At 40.1% G+C, this 20,573-nt stretch overlaps 1 protein-coding gene across 1 annotated transcript in view; it reads right to left on the minus strand.

Annotated features, from left to right (window-relative positions):
- Positions 1-1,513: 1,513 nt before the first annotated feature.
- Positions 1,514-20,573, minus strand: part of AGBL3 (AGBL carboxypeptidase 3) — a 132,718-nt gene continuing 113,658 nt past the window's right edge. The window contains exons 18-19 of the mRNA XM_044677822.1: positions 2,089-2,697; positions 1,514-2,029 (exon numbers count right to left, since the gene is read on the minus strand). Of these exons, the coding sequence (XP_044533757.1) occupies positions 1,993-2,029; positions 2,089-2,697 (646 nt within the window). The 3' untranslated portion in view covers positions 1,514-1,992. The remainder of the gene's footprint in view (positions 2,030-2,088; positions 2,698-20,573) is intronic.

The following is a 20,573-nucleotide window of genomic DNA, read 5'->3' on the forward strand; positions in this document are numbered from 1 at the left end:
TCCAGCCCACCTCTCTAATTGAGACTTGGATTCCTGCCTGGAGGGGAGCAGAAGTGGGGCCAAGATATCTGCTCTGTCTTCTGGAGTATAATCATACCTTGTTTTATTGTGCTTAGAAGATAGTGCCTTTTTTGCATATTGAAAGTTCATGGTCAAGCAAGTCTATTGTGTCATTTTTCCAATAGCATATCATGTCTTTGTGTCCCATTTTGGTAATTCTTTGTGTTATTTCAAACTTTTTCATTATATCTGGGGTATGTGTATAAAATACAATAATAAAAAAAAGATCAATGATTTTGATGCTACTATTATAGTTGTTTTAGGGGGTCACAAACTGCACCCCCATTAGGTGGTGAACTTAATTGGTAAATGTTGTGTGTGTTCTGAGTGCTCTGCTGTTCCCACACTTCTCTCCCTCCCACTGAGCCTCCCTATTCCCCGAGACACAACAATATTGAAATTGGACCAAATAATAACCCTATGATGGTTTCCAGGTGTTCAAGAAAAAGAGCCAATCGATTTGATAAATTTATTGTTGTTTTATTTTAAGAAACTACCACAGCTACCCCAACCTTCAGCAATTACCATTCTGATCAGCCAGCAACCATCAACATCAAGGCAAGACCCTCCACCAGCAAAAAGATTACAATTTACTGAAGGCCCAGATGCTAGTTGGCATTTTTTTAGCAATAAAATATTTTTATATTAAGGTATATACATTTTTACACATGATACTTAATGTGTACACTTAATATAGTATGATGTAAACATATTTTTTATAAGCACTTGGAAAGCAAAAATTCCTGACTCACTTTGTTGTGATGGTCTGGTTACAAAACCAGCCTGCAATATCTCTGAAGTATGGCTTATATTAGATTATACTCTGTCTCTCTGTCTCCGATTCTCTCTTAAACTTACAAGTACATTTATTTGATCCCCTAAATATTGCTGACCTAACACAATTTTTGGGTTCAAGAAACATTTCTGGCCACTAGCTCTTAAAATGGAAGGGTACTCCCAACGTATATCTATAGGCTCCTTCTGCCAAATGCTAGTTTTACAAAAGATCCTACAGATAGTGAACAAGCACAAACCAAAAAAAATCCGAGAAGTTATACAAATTAAAATATACCGGAAAAGTAATAGAGTGGCTGAGCTCTCTTCCATTGAGGGTCAGACATCCCAGCTTAACTGAGAGACCTCAGTCTCATTGAAAGGGAATTTCTTTAGGGAGTAATTTGGAAATTAGGGATACATCTATATGTCTCCAGCTTCTTAAAGTCTTTTCTCTTCCCAAAGAATGTGTTTCTCAAAGAAAGATTTAAAAAGTACCTCAAAGCCTTCACCTGTAGAAATGTGACCTATAGAAAAGTCACCAATAGATACCACAATTTGTTCAGCCATTCCCCAATCGAGGGGCATCCTCTCATTTTCCATTTTTTTTTGCCACCACAAAGAGAGTGGCTATAAATATTTTTGTACAAGTCTTTTTTCTCATTATCTCTTTGGGGTATAAACCCAGCAGGAGTATGGCTGGATCAAAAGGCAGACCATCTTTTAAAGCCCATTGAGCATAGTTCCAAATAGCCATCCAGAATGGAGGAATCCAATTTCTAAAGGAGAGTTAGAATGAATTCCATTCTCCAGGTGCCTTTATTGCTCCACCCATCTAAAACCCTTCTGTGGACAGCTAAGATGGTACTGTGGATAGAGTGTCAGGCCTGATATCAAGAAGACTCATCTTCCTAAGTTGAATCTGGTTTCAGACACCTACTAGCTGTGCAACCCTGGATAAGGCACTTTCTCCTGTTTGCCTGCATTTCCTCAACTGTAAAATGAATAAATTTCTTTGCTGAGAAAACCCCAAAAGATGTCACAAAGAGTTGTACATGACAGAAAAACAACAAAAAGGTTTTCTCACACTTATTTTGTGGAAGGAGGGAAAGACCCAAGAGATAGGTATGGAGAAGAGTTAATCTAATTTTACTCTTCCTAGATTTCCTCATTTTCACTGATCCTTGGAAATGATCCTTATTCTGAGGAAAGCCACAGATGTAGGGCTGTTCTCTTGGTAGATATAGATCTTAGTCTCCTAGGGTGAAGGCCTGTCTCTCTCCTAAATCATCAAGGGAGTGTCTGACGATGATAAGAAGCAGAAGTAGTAACATGACTTCTGCCCCAACCAGGGCTAGAAACTCAGCACCCAGCTCTGAAGGTTGGATCCACCGACAGATGTAGGAGAGGAAGAGCAGAAGTCCAAGGAGCAGCAGGACTGCAGAAGCCCCCAGAAACACCACCACCAGCTTCCACTTATCCTCATTACCAGGGCACCCGACCAGCAGAAGAGACAGCGAGGCAAAGAGAATGAGGACCAGGGCCCCATAGACGCCCAACCTCGCTAGGGCAAGGCCACTCTGGGATACCCCTAGCTTCTCCAGCTCGGGGAACTGATGACACAGGACAGAACTGGAACTCTCGTTCCATAGGCAGAAGTTGTAGAAGCCAATTTTCTTGGTGGGTAGGTCAATGAGGTTGCCTGACTTCCAGAGCAGGGCATAAAGCAGCAGGGAAATCACTGCAGTATTGAGGAGAGCGATGCTCGGGGCCAAGAACAGCCGGCAGCCTTTGGACTTTAGGGCCATCATCACCATCCTGCTCCTTTCTCCAACCTTCCAGAGCAGTAACTTTCCTGAGGACCTGAAATAAAGAAAAACACCAGTGAATGTTTCCCCTTTCATCTGCTGCCTACATGCATGTGCTCTCTCCCACTGAGATACACAAGTCCCAGTTTTCCATAGACATAAGACAAGCTATTAGCTGGACCGTTCATGGACAAAGATTGTCAAAAGCATCTGGGATTAGGATTAGCCTTATGACTCGGCAGACTGGATGGCAGGCAGGCTTTAAGGTGTGATTTAAGGAACACAAGGAAGGCATTTGGTCCAAAGGAACAGGAAGAACTTGACATTCCTTAATTAGAAATTAGCAATATTTCCATTTTACAGATCAAGGAACTGAGGCTCAGAGAGGTCAGTTGACTCATCAAAGGTCAAATAATAATGACATAAACCCTTAAACCTGAGTTTGTTATGAATTTAAGTCCACTGCTTTTTCTATCTTATTATATTGAATCTTATAATAAACTCTTTAGTCTTCCCATTTGGGATAATATAAACAGTTGCTTCCTGGAATTATTTATGCTCTCTGTGATGTACACCTAGTATGGTATGAGACTCTAGGCCATGCCATAAAAAAAGGATAATTTCACTCCTCTACTTAAGAGGTAATTATAATTTAAAGGGCAACTCTAGACAAGAGTTTGAGCTGACTCAATTGTTAGATCCAACAGCCTTTTTTCAAGTTTCTTCCTTGCTGACCTCTCTGTGCCCCTCTTGACCTCACAACACTGTTGACCACCCTCTTCTCCTTGATACTCTCTTCTCTCCAGTTTTTTGGACCCTGCTCTCTTCTGGTTCTCTTGCTACCTCTATGACTGCCCCTTTTTAGGCTCCTTTGCTGGATTTTTATCGAGGCCATGGACACTAATAGTGGGTGTCCCATGTGGTATTCTCTTCTCTGGCCATACTACTTCACTTGGTGATCTGATCACCCCATGGATTCGGTTATCTCTACACTGATGACTCTTATCCAGCCCTAATCTCTGCTGACCTCTAGTTCTGAATCTCAGATATCTCCCATTGGATGTCCAGTAGACAACTTTAACTCTCCATGTTCCAAACTAAACTTGTTCTCTTTCCCCCTAAACCCTAGCCCTCTCCCCACTTTGCTGTCTCCGTTGAGGGCACCACCATCCTTCAGGTCCCCCTGGCTCACAGCCTATGTGTCATCCTTTCTCTCTCTCTCATTCCTCTCATGTTCAATCTGTTCCAGAGGCTTGTCTGTTCTACCTTTGCAGCATCTCTTAATTTGCCTCCCTTCTTCTCTCTCCAGCAATAATGATAATAATAAAACCTATGTGTCAGGTACTTTACAATTATTATCTCAATTGATTCTCACAACAGCCCAAGGAGGTTAGTGCTATTGGTATCCCAGTTTTATAGATGAGGAAATGGAGGCAAATACAAGTTAAGTGACTTTCCTAGAGTTATACAGCTATTGTCTGAGGTTGGATTTGAATTTGGGTCTGCTGGATTTCCCCCTCTGTAGCTAGGTGCAGTTTTTCATTTCCTTGTACTTGGACTATAATCTCTCCCAAAAATCTCTTGGTGGGCTAGACTGCCTCAAGTGTCTCTCCATTCTAGCCTATCCTCCATTCAGATGCTAAAGTGATCTTCTTAAATTGGAGGTCTGACCCGTAAGTCCTCTGCCAACCCCTTAATCAATCAGGATCAAATACAAAGTCCTTTGGTGCTCAAAGCCCTCCATGACCTACCCCCCCCCCCCCATCCCAACCTTTCCAATGTTCTTATACTCTATCTCTCAACACAGGTACTTTTTGTTCTAGTGATGCTGTCACCAGCCTCCTTTCAGTCCCATGAACAGACGGTTCATGGGAATTTTCTCTGGCTCTTTTCTGTGCCTTAAATGCCCCTCTCTCCTTATTTCCACTGCCTACTTTCCTTGGCTTCCTTCAAGTCCCACTTATTGTTACTTACTACCCATGTGACCCTGATCCAAGTCACTTTTCTCTTATGGGCCTTAGTTTTCCCATCTATAAAATGGTCTGGGAGAGGACAACATGGCATAATATAGAGTTAGGAAGACCTGAGTTCGTGTCTTGCTTTTGGTACATACTGGTTGTATAAGACTGGGTAAATTGTTCTTTCAGGGATAAACTTCAGAGAAGGTGCTAGTTTTTAGTGTTGTTCCTTACCAGGAACTCCCTAAAATATGAAACCACAGATTTGGTATATATATATAAAGACTAGATCTCTAATTGCCTATCTCATTGTAACTCCTACTTTCATAAGAAAGGAGTGGCGCTGGTTTTGTCTGGAGGCTTAGCTATAAATTGGCCCAGTGTCACCCACAAATGGGGTCATCTCCATCTTTAGAGAAAACTTTGTTGACTTATTCCCTGTGCAGAATGACTCTTTTGATGGTGGCAGGTACATTTCCCCGTTTTATTTTCTTGCTTTTTCTTAATATTTAACATTTAAATCAGATTTAATCATGACTGAAAATCAGAAGGCCCTTGTACAGAGTCAGCTCATACTTGTCTTTATGTAGGCTAGTATATGATAATTAACAGATGAAGGGGAGAAGGGTTATTTTCCAGCATATATAACCTGTCCACCTGTGGAGATGGGGAGGGGTGGATAGATTGATGGACCACCTCTTGATTAGCTATCCCCAATTAAAGATATATTGGGATGGCAAAGGGAAGCTGCCTGACCCAGCTCAGGTCACCCCTGGTCCTGAGAGAGCCATGGAGACCTATATCACTTTATCAGTTATGATGCTGGTCTAAACCTGATATAATCAATACATTTATATTCTTACTGAAAGATCGGTGTCTTAAGATCATTTTAATCATAACAATTCTCTGGAAGTTGTGAGGAGATAGTTTTGTAAAGTAGGTGATTGACTACCTTCTCCAAGATTTAAGTTCCTTCTTATTGACTTTGCCTTCCCAGATGGCAATCGGTGAGTCAGAAGGTGTAAGCTGATTGTGGATCTTTTACCTTAACATCTTGTTTTACTGAAAGAGATTAAGCTGGAGACTGCCATTGGGAATTTTGAAACGTCAAGCGAGCAAATCTCCAGGAGTCCGAGAGTCAGGGAGTGAATGTCCATACTGGGCAAAAATATAGGGCATAGAAAGATGGTAATGATTACTAACTGCTCATGAGGAAGAAATCAAAAGAAATAGGGCTCCAAGCACTCATCTGAGTAGAACCCAATTCAGGTAACATCCCCTGAAGTAACTGAAGGAACCTGCTACATATTCATGAAAGACAATTGGTTGCCTTTAAGGCTGTGTTTTTACTATATGAATCTGGAAGATTTTGGTGGGACTTTTCAGCCCAGGGGCCAGACTCTGGAAGTCAAAAACCTGGAAGAGGGAATAAAGATTGAAAGAGAAGGCCATTCTTTCTTTTTCCCCCCTAAGGGAACCTACCCCAGCCTGCCCCACACATCCACATTTCCCTTATTCTTTCAGCAGAGGCGCCGACTCAGCTTAGCATTTCTTTATTTGTCCTGTTTAAAGTGGCTTTGTAAGTATTGTTTAGTCTTAGCATTTAGCCTCTAGCAAACAGGATCACTCTCCCCAGCTTTTACTAGCTGGGTGACCTTAGGCATATCACTTCACTGGGCCATAATTTCCTCATCTAAAAGCAGGGGTTAGAATCGGTGGCCTCTCAGGACCCTTCTGGCACTAAATCTAAAATCTTATGATCTTTCTTCCAGTTGGCCCTTAGAGACAGGCTGTAACTCTCCAGCAGGATAAATCAAGCACTGGGAGACCAGTGCTTGCCAGCTTTTGCTCCTGCCTTTGTCTTCTGCTTCCTGACTTCACAGCTGATGCTTGGGGGAGCTTTAAATTAGAAACTGAAAGCAAGCCAAAACAAAATTGTAGAGCTTTAGTGAGAGTTCCCAGTTCTTTCTCTTGCAGTGCCCTTGAATATGGGTAGACCTTGAGGTCCCAGGAGAACAAGAAGGGCAGCCCAAATCAAGAAAGCTTCCCCAAAAGAAATTGTGGTTCTTAGAATAAAAACTGTGGCTCTCCAGTGAGTGTCTTCCAGTTGGGCATGTCTGATTCCTCAAGATTACAAATGCCTTTAAGATAGTAAAACTTCAACTTCTTTAATATCCTCTCAGTGTCATGAGCAGTGCCGGGCATATAGTAAACACTTCATAAACCCTTATTTTTTCAGGGAGAGAGTAAGATTTTTTTTTCACTGGCCAAAGCAAAGGTAGTTTTGCTGCCAATAGATATGAATAATAAAGGTAGGGCAGTGAGCTGGGTGGATGGAGAACCATGACCTTGTCTTTTGTTCTGGCTCAAATCATTTGGTGCTAAACCAGGTGAAAGGGAAGAACAGATTCTGATGGGACTGATGGAAAGCAGGTCACAAGAAAGGAACTAAACTGTAGGCAGAGAATTTTAAAAGCTTGCCATTAGCCCAACCTTGACATGGAAGGCAAAGGACATGTGGAGATTATTTGGGAAATATTCTTTAAAAATTGGTACCACTGAAACAGTGCGAAAGAACATACACTAATCTGGCAAGATCAGCGATAGAGAAGTCCGCTGGGAAAGTTGGAGGAGACTGCTCTTTTACCGGGATAACATTGCCATCATTAGAACTACTCAGGTCATCGTCCTCGATTTCTGGCTAAGATGTTGTGATGTGGGGGCATGGGCTGGTAGGACCTGGAAACATTATCTTTGCTGCTCTGATACATACATGTAGAGGATTCTGCAGAACAGAAGCTTAGAAAGAAAAACAGAGGTACTTCATTGGGATGCCATCAGCTGCCATTCCATGACCTTCTCTCATTCAATAGCATGAAAATAGAACTTGGATTTTGTCATTCCTTCCTGCCTTCACAAGACAGGCACAATATGACACTGTGAAGAGAGCCCTGGATTGGAAATCAGAACTGCTTTCTAGACCCAGCTCCATCAATTATATAGTTAAGTTCCCTTAACAAGTCACAGAAGTTCTCTGAAACTCAGTGTACATGTTTGTAAAAAACAATATCTTTCTCCAACCTCTCTTAAGTTCAACTCAAATGTCTCATCATGGCAAGGAATCCAGTCCAACTGGACTTCTCTCACACAGGGCATTGGCTTCCCATTGGCTTTTGACTGGCCATCTCAACTCTGTGTCATAGAGTTCCTTTCATCCTTCAAGACACAACTCAAGAATGAAACCAGCTTTTTTCCCCCCAGATACTTTGATGGTCTATTTAGAGAACCCTCACAATTCAACCACAAATCAGTTGAAAAAAATAACCTCAGCAAAAATTACAGAATAAAACATAAACCCACAGAAATCATCAGCATTTTGTGTATTATGAATAAAACCCAACAGGAAAGGATAGAAAGAAAATTCTATTTAAAATAACTACAAAATATATCAATTATTTGAGAGTCTAGCTATCAATGTAATCAGCAAGATGGAGGACTAGGCAATTTTTTTTCCTGATCTTCACAACCTCTTAAATTTTTCCAAAATAAGAATTAGGTGTAGGACATAAAGCAATTTCAACTGTTTCCAGGGTCTAGGCCAGTGATGGCATTCCCTCCTCAGCACCCACCTGCCCCAGCTGGTGCCCCAGTACAAGCTGAGCCATGGATTTCCATTAGAACTCTTTTAGACGCATCCCCACCTTCTCCTAGAGTTTCGGCAATCCAAAATGAACTGAATGTCTGCCATCCAGGAATCAACCAAATTAAGCTTGAAGTGGCTTGCCACCAGAAGGTTAGCTTTAAGTGATAAAATTTTTTGGCTACAGTAGTTCATGAAATGATGGCATCTAGGTGGCATAATAAAGCACTGGGGCTAGATTCCAGAAGAAATCAGACTTCAGACACTCAACTACCTGTGTGGCTCTGGGCAAGTGACAAACCTCTGTCTCAGTTTCCTCATCTGTAAAATGGGACTAAAAAATAGCACAACTTCCTCCTAGGGTTGTTGCAAGGATAAACTGAGATGATATTTATAAAGCAATTTACAAACCTTAAAGCTCTACATATTGTTAACTATTGTTATTATAAAACTAGTTATTAAGACACAGAAGGATTTTGCTATCTCTGTCACTGGGGAAAGTACCCAGGACTTTGAAATCATACATATTCTGAAGCCTGAGTAAGACTCTCTGCTCTGCCTTCATTACAGAATTGCTATCAAATGATACCACACATGTAAACTTCTCTGTAACTATTAAGCATTATGCAAATCTGAGATATTATTATTGTCAGTGATTTCATCTGCTTAGGTGGCTCCCAGTGAGGAGCACCTTCTCTCAATGTAGGCTGATGTCTTTGTAATTAATAATCTTAGAAATTTGTCTATATCATCTACAGGCTAAATATATGGCAGAAATGAAAGAAACTTAAACCTCTCTGAGTTTGAGGCCAGTACTCTATCCATTGCACCAGGCTGCTTCTCAATAACTTCCTTCCTTCTTTCCTTCCTTCCTTCCTTCTTTCTTCTTTGTCTCTGTCTTTCTTTTTTGTTTCTTTCTTCCATTTTTTAACCCATATTTCTGTTTTAGAATCAATACTAAATATTACTTTCAAGGCAGAAGAGCAATAAGGGCTAGGCTATTGGGGTTAAGTAACTCTCCCAGAGTCAAATAGTTAGGAAGTGCCTGAGGTCAGATTTGAACACAAGTTCTCCCAACTCCAGGCTTGGCACTCTATCTATTGAGCTACCTAGCCGTCCCTCTAAAGTCCTTTAGAGCCCCAGTATGACTAACCAAATCAAATTATCTGATGATTCATGGAGCAAGAATACACTGGTAGAGGGAACGAACCAGAGCTGAGTAATTTTATAGTCGGGGGCATGAAAGATCAGGGAAGAGAGCAGGCAAGATTAGAAGAATCAGAAAAGACAAAATTAAATTTGGTAGGGTTGAATTTTTGCTTGTTCAAGAAGAAGAAGCCATTCCTTATGTTAGCTTCAGAGTCTAAGCTAGAATCATGTGACCACAATAGCATGCTCATCCGGTCAGTCCAGTGGTTTGGGAGTAGAGAAAGGAAATGGATCACATTTCCTTTGACACAAACACTAAAATAAGTTGCTTGCTGTTCGTTTCCCAAAGAATTGTATTATTACAGAAATAGGTAATCCTGATTGTAATAGATCCTAGACCTTTTGCCTCATTCTTGCAGCTGTATCAAGAGACTGAAACCTTCTTGGCTCCTAGTTAGGCAGTGTTCACCTTCAAAGGACAGAATACTGCTTCCATAACTGCAGACTTAGTTTTGAATTTTAGGTGATTTACTTACACTCAAATACAAATTCTGTTTGCCCTTTTCCCTGGCTTTTCAATGTTCCAGCCAATCTGTTTATTGTCTTGGAAGCAGTTGGTTGACATTGATTGGCAGATACCCAAAGTAACAGAATATTGTACTGGAAGGAGAAGACATAGTCCTCGCTTCTGGAAATTAGCATTAGTTGTGTTTTACAGTATAAATGAAAAAAACAACAACATACAGAACAGCTCTCTGTTCTGTATATGCTAAGTTCCTATTGCCCAGGGTCCCATAGCCAGTAGAACTTGATCTCGGGGTACCTTGACCCTGATGCTGATTTTATTCACTATACTATACCATACCAATTGAAAACAAAACACACACACTTTCACTTTCATTCTCATTTTCTCTCTCTCTCTCTCTCTCTCTCTCTCTCTCTCTCCCTGTCTCTCTCTCTCTCTCCCTGTCTCTCTCTCTCTCCATACTAAGTATTGGTTCCAAGGTAGAGGAGCAATAAGGGCTGGGCAGTTTGGGGTTAAGAGACTTGTCCAGGGTCATATAGATAGGAAGTATCTGAGTCCAGATTTGGACCCAGGATCTCCCATCTCTAGGCCTGGTGTTCTCTCCATTGAGCTACCTACCTGTCCTGCCATATTGATTTAAAAAAAAAGTATTTGTTTGTTGAATTAATCCCAGGTTTCTGACCTCCCTCACCTCCCTGCGCCAGAGAAGGCATCATGTGACAGAAAGCTATATGTATATGTAAAACTATGTCTTGCTTATTTCTATTTACCAGTTCTTTCCCTGGAGGTGGATATATATACAAATCATTCTTCAAACAATATTTCTGTTGCTATATATATATATATATATGTATGTATATATATATATTCTCTTGGTTCTTCTCATTTCACTTCATAATCCTTAGCATGCCATAAAGGTAGACAGGTGTCAATGTCCCACATTTATGTTACTGAATGGTGCTGGTGCTCATAGGCTTCTTGGTTTTCTTCTAGAGTTCAGAAAAAACAAGGAACGTGGGGTTTTTCAGTGAGCTGCAGGCTCCATATGACTCAGCAGTATGATGTGGAAATGAAAAAGCACATGATGTTAGAGGTTACGGTAATAACAGTATAATGTCCACAGTGAAAAAAAAGTGATAAATCTGTTTATTCTCTCTGTCTTGGTCAGGCTGTATCTGGAGGGTTGTGTCCTGTTCTGGGTAGACATTTTAGCTAGTGGGGATTGATAAGGTGATCAAGATGCTGTAGATCTCTGAAATTATGCCATGCAAAAATCAGTTTAAATAACAGGATGTGGCCTAGAGAAGATGGGGGAAGGAGGTTGGACAGGGGGTGAGAAGGGGATGGTGGATGTGAAGTCTTTAAATTTTTAAAGTGTTTTCATGTGGTTGAAGAATCAGGCTGATTCTGACTGGCCCGAGAGAAGACCTAGCACCAATAGCTAATTGTGTTTCTGTCTGAGGGAGTTCAGCAAGAATGCATGATTTTTCCGGTTTCTGAAATGCTCCACTTTCTAACTAGCTTGTTAATTATATATAGATAAGCCCATCGACTAACATCCTTCCAGTTTAAAGGATATCTTGCACTTAATATGATTGACATATCTAAGATTTCAAGGCTAAAATGGAGTGTAATCATTCCAACCTCACCATTATATTTGGAAAAACTTTTTAACTATTATTACTAACAAAAACTTTCCATTTGCTCGTTCTTCAAGTGGAGATGGCGAGACCATTTATCACATGTAGATGGTATTCATGTTTTGTCTAAGATGGTTTCTGAGGTTTCTTCCAACTCTGTCATTCTGTAATTCTTGTCATACTAAGGTGGAAACGTAAGAGGGAGTTTAAAGATTACCTAAAGAGTTAACAGACCAGTAACGTCAAACTGCAAGAAGCTTTTTGGTGGCATTCCACGAGATCTTTTCATTTTTTTTTAATCACAACTTGGTTGAAGACATATGTGGCATGCTTATCAAATATATGAATGACACACAACTGAGGAGAATAGCTAATTCACTGGATGACTGAATTATGAACCAAAATAGACCTCAACAGGAACCTAACGAGATGCAAATTGAACAGACAGAAATGTAATGCATGAATGCATGAATGTTAACATTTTTAAAAAATTGCAGAGGCAGAGGATGCAGGAAAAGTGGTTAGAAAGCAATTTTATATAAAAAAGGCATAGAATTTTAGTTTTGTCTGATCTCGGTGTAAGTCACTGGTATGATATGGTTGCCCAAAATGCAAATGCAATCTTAGCTTCAATTTTATATTTATACATATACATGGACGTCTAAATGCATATATATATATATACATGTGTATATACACACACACACACAGACATATGTATATATGAGGGAGAGAGACAGAGAAAAAGAGAAGTGTAATTCTGATGTACTTCTAAAGTATAGTTTTTAGTTCTGGCTGATATATCTTAAGAGGAACATTGATTAACTTGAGTTAATTTGTATAAATTAACCAACCAAAAAGTATTTAGGCCTACAAGATGCCACATACTGTGTTAGACCAGTAACAAAAAAACACAAAGAAAAATAGTTCTTTAGTAACATATTTTGTTGGGGAAAAAACATCATTCCCACCCCCCAAGGCCAAATACATCCAAAGTAAATACAAAATCTTGATAGAAGAGAGGGGAGTGATAGGGGGTGGCATCAAGAAAAGCCTTGAATGGGAAGTAATTCTGGAGGTGAGCATTGCAATGAGGGAGTGACTCTAAGAGGGGGAGGCGAAGAATGTACAAATAAAGTAAAATTAAAATCTAAGAATTCCACAGCCACAGCAAGAACAAAGTTCAGGGATGAACATACATTTATTTATTACACACATACTATGTACAAGACAATAGGCTAACACCCCAAGGATACAGAAAAGGACAAAAAGATTCTTGTCATCAAGGATTTCACATTCTAATCTAGAACTTTTCAAAAGATGAGTTTAAGGAGAGATTAGAAAGTGCACTAAAAAAGGATGAGAGTCAGAGGAACTGTTATCCATGAGAATTTCCTTCAGCCTTTGGGACCTGCTTCATCCACAAACACACAAGCAGGTTCCATCTTGCAGAGGAGTTCTGGGAGGGCTTCATCCCACTAGCATTTCCACTAGAATCTTGGAACTAATTTAGCCTACCAGTTTTCCCCCTATCAAATCCCCATCTTGTGCTTCCCTGATCCTCATCATTCAGACCTACCAATTACCAACAAGCAACTAAGAAACATTTACTATGTACTTGTCCTCTACCATGTCAAAAAACAAAACGAAACAAAAACACCTTGCCCCCTGTTCCCTCTCCAAATTCTCCATCTTTTTAGAGCAACCCTAAATCTCCATGGGAACTATCACCTTTTATCTGTCCCTTCTACTGGATCCTTTGCAAAGAACCGCTTTAAATTTCTTTTTGTACTAGCAGAAAAATCTTCCACTTAGACCATTTCCTTCTCTTGGCACTGAAACCTGGTTTTCCTCTTAAAGAACTCTCCTGGTTTCTGGATGTTTCTTCTTTAATGACTTTTCCCCTCCCTGCTACTCACCTTCCAACCAAGGCAGGAAAAGTCACCACATTTCTTGCTCTCCAGTTGGACATCCAGAACCCCTCTGTGCTACCACCATCATGAGCCTCTTCTCCTTGGACATTCATACCATTCAGGTTTTATTAATTTAAAATTTCATGTTTTAATTTATTTTTTAACAACTGCATGTAATAACAAATTTCTACACACGTTTACCTAAACATCATTCAGTTTGATCACTTTATTCAATCCCTTGCACCCTCAAAGGCTGGAGTGTGAGCTCTGGCGGGATCTACCATGCTGGAATGGCTTCAGTTATGTCCTGTATCTGCTGTCTGAGGAAACATATTATGACATACAGAGAAGGTGGGCTACAAGGTGAAAAATGCTTTCACTTTAGTATACACATACGATTCATGCAAAAGACATGACACTCACAGTAGATAACATGTAAAAGCAGGCACACATATGTGTATATTTGCATACATACACATCTGTGTGTGTGTGGGAGTGTGCCCCCTCTTTTTTTAAATTTTTAAACCCTTACCTTATTTTAATATTTATACGTATTTTAAACCAATACTGTGTATTAGCTCCAAGGCAGAAGAGTGGTAAGGGCTAGGCAATGGGGGTTAAGTGACTTGCCCAGGGTCACACAGCTGGGAAGTGTCTGAGACCAGATTTGAAACCAGCCTCTGGGTCTGACTCTCAATCCACTGAGCTGCCCAGCTGCCCCATGAAGTGTGCTCATTTTAATCACTGCAATGTATTCTCTTCCAGTGAATTCTTTAACAAAAGGGTGAGGAAAGTTGTTGGCTAAACTACGTTTATATTAAAATATAGATCTGACTTGCATACTAGTTACAAGAAATCAAATGACTCTCAGTAAATTAACTTCTATAAAGGGAAAAAGGAAAGACCTACCAGAAGAGCCCCACATTCTCAACAACAGAAATGTCAGCACTTTTATCATTCGTACCAAAACAAATCTAGATGAACTCCGATTCTTGGATCATAGTGTACTTCTTCAGATGAAGAGATGCCTATCTTCTCTCCCCGGCCTCTTATCTCTACTTGAGCAGATGCAAGTGAAGAGATTCCTTTTCCTCATCTCTTGCAAAAATGCAACCGGTACTAAAGCTGTCACTTTTTGAGAGGAGACTAATTAAATCCCCATCACATATTCTAAATAGGAAGTGAGAGACCAAGAAATAGTGATTTTAGGAAGGACAGAGATGGTGGCAGGGGGAGGGGGAAGCAGAAAAGTTCAGCAAAACAGAAGAAATAAGAAGGAATGTTCACAGATACATAAAACAACAAATTGCTGAATTCACGCCCAACTTCCCTTGCCAACCCCCAATCAGCAGCACGCCAACTGATCCTGGAAAAGCAAGCTTGCCCTTTGAAGAGATGGGCTGATATCTGAGAAGGTTTGGTGGGTGGCTACTTACATCATGGAATTCATGGTGCTGAACCAGCTAGAAAATCCAGAGCCCGAACGAAGTCAAGGTCTCGTTCAGTAACTACTTTCTTAAGAGCCTGAGCCCCTGCCCTAGGTCAGACAGCTCAAGTTTTCCTCGCCTTTCCTGGGGAGGTGAATAAATAACCCGTGACGTCCGATGCAAACTGTTGATTTCACTTTCATTTCTTTAACTATTATTTCTTCGTGGCTGTAGACTTCTCAGAAGCAAACTTAGTAAACAACTTCTTGCTCGGTTTCCAAAAGCACTCATGAGGTTTCTGTGTTAAATAAATTGCAGGGATCACGTGAAGGAAGTCAGAGCAAAGTGCTGTCAGTGTTCCAAGTCCCAGGTCCATTGTCTTCAGCTGTTTAAGTTTTAGGATGTCACATATCAAGATAAAACCAACAGAAGGGGCTGTGGCTGGTCTGGGGGGGGGGGGAGGGACACTTTTCATAGCACGAAGCCAAAGAATTATTTTTCTTTATGATTGAAACTTTGATCAAAGTTTAGGCTTCTAAGTAGGAAATGAACTGGTAATGCTGTTGAGTCTTTTTTGTTTTTCACAGAAGAGATTCTTTGATTTGCCACCTTAAAAAAAATATTCTGCCCTCTCTTTGGGGCTTATGCTAAGCTAAAGACATACTACAAGGACTAGAAGCAATCCTTGCAGTATCAGCAGCAAAATCTGATTTTTACTAGAATCAAAGTAGTGATTATCTTAGTGAAGCCAAAGAGAAAAGAAGAAAGGGAGACTAAAATATTTCTAAAATATTGGCCCTTGTTGAGAAGCAGCTGGGAGGGGGAGGGACGGGACAAATGAGGGTCAATAGAATTTAATGGAACATAGAAAAAGCGTGAGTATTGATGTAAGAAAGAACTGACTTCGAATCCTGCTTTCAGAAGTTGTTCGTTTTAGAGCCTTATTCAGGTCACCCTCACTCTGCCTCAAGTTCCCTCATCAGTTAAATGGAGGAAATGTTTCTGTTGCTTATCTCATGTGGTTGTTGTGAGAATATTTTTAAAACTTTGGATGACATGAATTTGTTCCCGCTGACCATGTTCTGGTGGCCTCAAGCCCTAGAGTAGGAAACAATAAGATGATATATACATAATGCCCAGACCAGGCTTTGCTGTGGGGTGAGCAAATTCTGTTAAGATCAATCGGTGTTAAGAAAGATGATTTTTAGGATTAGAATTAGCTCAAGACCCCCAAAAGCGATTTGCCACTTTCCCAAATGTCTTTGTCTCTTACCCAGTCCTGGTCGGAGCTTGCTGTGCACCCCCACTGTCTCTCCAGGGCAGGTGCTGATCTGCATTGCTAGGGTGGGGTTTCCTCATTGGGAGTTTCCCTGTGGGAGTAAAATCCCAGGTCCACCCTTCTGGCTAAGATGAGAACATGTCAGAACCCAGAAGAATCCAGATCCTGCATCAAACATACCAGTAAAGTTCTAAATAGAAGGAACAATGAAAAGAAAATCAAGGAGAAATGGATATAAAGTGCACTATCCAGTATAGGACCAAAGGAGAAGACTTAGGCTCTGGAGACATGGAAATTCTAAACAGAGATAAGCTAAGGTAATGGGAGGCCTAGTGTGCACGTGGCCTAGTTCCTTAGCAGGAGGCAGAACCGGACCAGTGTCCATACAGCTCAGGCCTGGCTTAAGACCCAGGCAGCCCAGGCAGCTCACATCTGAACAAGTCTTTAAATTAAACTTTTTGGAAATTAGAATGGGCCAAACTGAAATGAATGTCCCTATAAGACAAGAACTATTAAAATCAAATCAAAAGCTTAAAAAAATCCCCACAAAGTAAGATATTTCCTATAAAAAAACAACTATCCTAGAAAACAGATCAGAAAGAGATAGCTAAGAATCACTAAGAATTCTGACTACTAAATGCCTGGATTCCATTTTTCAAGAGATATAAGTGAAAACAATACAGATTTATTACACCTAGAGAAGAAATCGAAAATAAGAAGAATCCACTAAAATAATTCCGGAAAGAAATCTCCAAATAGAAATTCATAAAAATGTGATTGCCAAAATTCAGAATTTCCAGGTCAAAGAAAAAAAATAGCATAAGTGGCCAGAAAAGGTTAGAAAGCAGAATCAGATAATATATTGTTTCCAATAATAATAATAATAATAATAATAATAATTAAAAAACACTTGAAACATAAGGTTTACACCGTTCAAATAAGGAACTAGAGATAAAGCTGTTAAGCTTCAGGTGAACTAAAAAAATCAGGGAGAACAATAATGACACTAGACAATATGACGGTAAAAATAGACATAATTAAAGGCAATAAAGAAAATGACATCCTTAAAGACAGCATATAAAATGAATCAATAAGAATATTAATTATATATGCACTGAATGGCACAGCATCCAAATTATTAAAGAAAAAGACAATCAAATTACAAAGAGCAATGGTAAGCTGCATTGTGGGAAGATGGTGGAGGAGGGTGTGATGCTTCCTCACCCTCCTGATACCCCTCACAAACAACCAAAAGTAATTCCACAGAATCAATGCTAAAAGTGGCAAAGACAGAAAGGAGTTGGGACAGAAACAGAACAGCCAGGAACAGCTAGGGAGGAAGGCTTCTGACTTCCCAGGCTTCTGGCTCACTACCAAAGGCCGGGAGGGCAAGAACAGAGCAAACAGTGAAATCACCTAGGTAGCCCTTGGGGGCAGGCTGGCAATCTCACCTTGTTAGCTGAGCCCTTGAGCTAGCCTCCAGGAGGATACCATTGGAATCCACAGGCAGAGGACCCAGAGAGCAACTGGGTCTCTGCAGCCTTGACTCTAGAGAACCCCACTGGCCCATGGCTGTGGATTGAAGAAGTGAACATCACAGAGTCTACTGGAGGCAGTCTCTAAGGGCAGAAACTGAGACCTCAGCAAAAACAAACAAGGAAATTTGGAGGTCCCAGGAATGCAGAATAGACACCTGTGCTATCCAGACTGTGGCAGTAGGAGAGAAGGACAGAGGAACACCTACTGGTGAGTGTGGTTGTTAAGGGACTGGGGCTCAGTCAGCTATGAACCCTCCCAGGGGAGTGAGTCCCTGGCTGCTGTCACAGGCGGGGTGCAATGTCTGCTCATAGCTGTGGGCTCTGGTTGGAATATCCGAGGTCAATTAGAGACTGGGGTTTGAGAGTACATACAACTCTGGACTATAAAAACTTGAATATCCAAATAGGACCTGAGAGAAAATAAACACGCAAAAAAATCCTGAAACTTGAGGCAACATATTCCCAAACACTAGGCATAATAAGTCTATTGGCCTGGCTAATAAAATGAAAAAAAATTTTTTTAAATGAGTGAGCAAAGGATAAAGAATCCAACTATTTATAGTTATTATGGGGACAGAGAAGACCTTGGCTCAAACTCAGAGGACAGTGAAGTAAGAACATGTACTTCAAAAACAGCAAAGAAATATTATAAATGGCCATAGGCTCAAAAAGAGCTTTTCAAAGAATTTAAATAGACCTCAAAAACCAAATGAGGGGGAAACTAGAAAAAAATAAGAGCAATGCTAGAAAATCAAGAAAATGATGACATAAGGATTAGCCAAATGGAAAAAGAGATCCAGAAACTCATGGAAGAAAATGATTTATTAAGAACTAGAATTGGACAAGAGGAAGCTAAAAATTTTCCAAGATGACAAGTAATAATAAAACAAAATCAAAAGAATGAACTAATAGAAGAGAAAATGAAACATCTTACACAAAAACAACTGGTCTGGAAAATAGATCAAGAACAGATAATATAAGAATAGTTGGACTCCTGGAAAGTTACAATAAAAAAAAAGAGTTTAGATACCCTACTCCAAGGAATCATCAAGGAAAACCACCCAGGAATTCTAGAATCAGAGGGTAAAACAGAAATGGAAAGAATCCACTGATCACTACTTCAAAGATGAAAATGCATAGGAACAGCAATGCTAAGTTCCATAGCGACCAGGTTAAAGAGAAAATACTACAAGCAACAAGAAAAAAAATCAATTTAAGTACTGTGGAGCTACTGTCAGAATTATGCAAGTCTTAGCAGTCACAACATTAAAAGAACACAAAACATGGAACACAGCATTTTGTAGAGCAAAAGAACTTGGCTTACAACCAAGAATAACATATCCAGCAGAGATGAGCATAATTATAAAAGGTAAAAAATAGATATTAATAAACTAAAGGAGTTTTAATTTTTCCTGGGGAAAATCTCAGAAATCAGCAAAAAATCTGTTCCATAAGAAACATACAAAGGTAATGAAAGACAAATCAAAAGCAACCTCGAAGTTCAAAGTGTTTGATTCCGATATGGGAAAATGTCATATATGGCCTCTGGGAATGGCATCATTGCCTGGGTATTTTGAAGGAGTGTGAATGGATGGAAGACTTGAGGTCAAGATGAGTGCGATGGAATGAGCTGAAATGGTAGTAGAGTAGACAAGGAGGAAGTAGGGTGGAAATGGAATGGCTATCTCATATGGGAGAGGAATGAGCAGAGGAACTGCCAAAGAGCAGGGGAGGAGGGAGTAGAAGGCTGGTACTAGAACCCTACTCTCATCAGACCTGGGATAAAAGAGAGAACAATATACACAATTAGAAGAGTAAAAGCTTTTACAGAAAAATAGGAGTGAAAACGGATGGGATGAGGGAGAGCCTGGGAGCTCTTTTGGGGGTCTGAGGGAATAATAGGGGTGGGTTGAGAAAGGAGGGCAAGGGAATAAGAAAAGGGAGGGAAAAGAGGGATACTTAGAAGTACATATCAAGAGGTGGGGTGGGTAAGGTGAGTGTATAAGAGAATCAAGAAGTAGGAGGACATGGATGGGGGAATAAGGAAGGGATTTTTGGAAAGGTGGATAGAATAAGAATTAAAAAGTAAGAAGGAAGGGACAAGAGAGGGATCTTTGGAAAGGCAGACCAATTTGGAACTGAGAATAAGGGAGGGTTTTGGGGAAAGGGGGTGAACTGGAAAGGTATTGGTTAAATTGGGCATCTGAGGAGGGATATGGGGGATGAATAGTGAGAAGCAACAGTAGATGGAAATAAGTAGCTAGTAACTATGACATTGAGTATAAATTGGATGAATTCACCCATGGGAAAAAAAAATGGATAGCAGAAAGGATAAAAAATCAGGACCTGACAATTTGTTGTTTACGAGCAACCTATTGAAAATGAGAGACACAAAAATATAGAATGAAGGTGAGGGGCAGGAACAGAATATACTATCTCTCAACTGATCCAGAGGAGGCAGGGGTGGTAGTTATAATCTCTGATGGAGTTGGGACTAAACTGGATATAACTGGAAGGGATAAGCAGGATAACTATTATTTTAGGAAGGGGGTTATTATGAATAATGAATCAATATCAGTATTGGACTTGCCTGCACCAGGAGTCATAGCCTTCATATTTTTAAAGGAAAAACTAAATGAGATCTAAATAGATAACAAAATAATAATAGTGAGGGAACTTTAATTTCCCCCTCTTATAACTAGATAAATCTAACAACAAAAAAAAGTTTGTAGATATAACCAGAAATCCAGAGACTTGCCTTCATTTAAATTCAGTAATAAGCAAGTTACTCAGGTTCATTTTTTTTACAAGTGCATTAATCATAAGGATAGGGACTGAACCTGTGATTTCATCAATGTTGG

Source organism: Gracilinanus agilis, chromosome 5 (assembly GCF_016433145.1).
Source record: "Gracilinanus agilis isolate LMUSP501 chromosome 5, AgileGrace, whole genome shotgun sequence".
Taxonomy (NCBI): Eukaryota; Metazoa; Chordata; class Mammalia; order Didelphimorphia; family Didelphidae; genus Gracilinanus; species Gracilinanus agilis.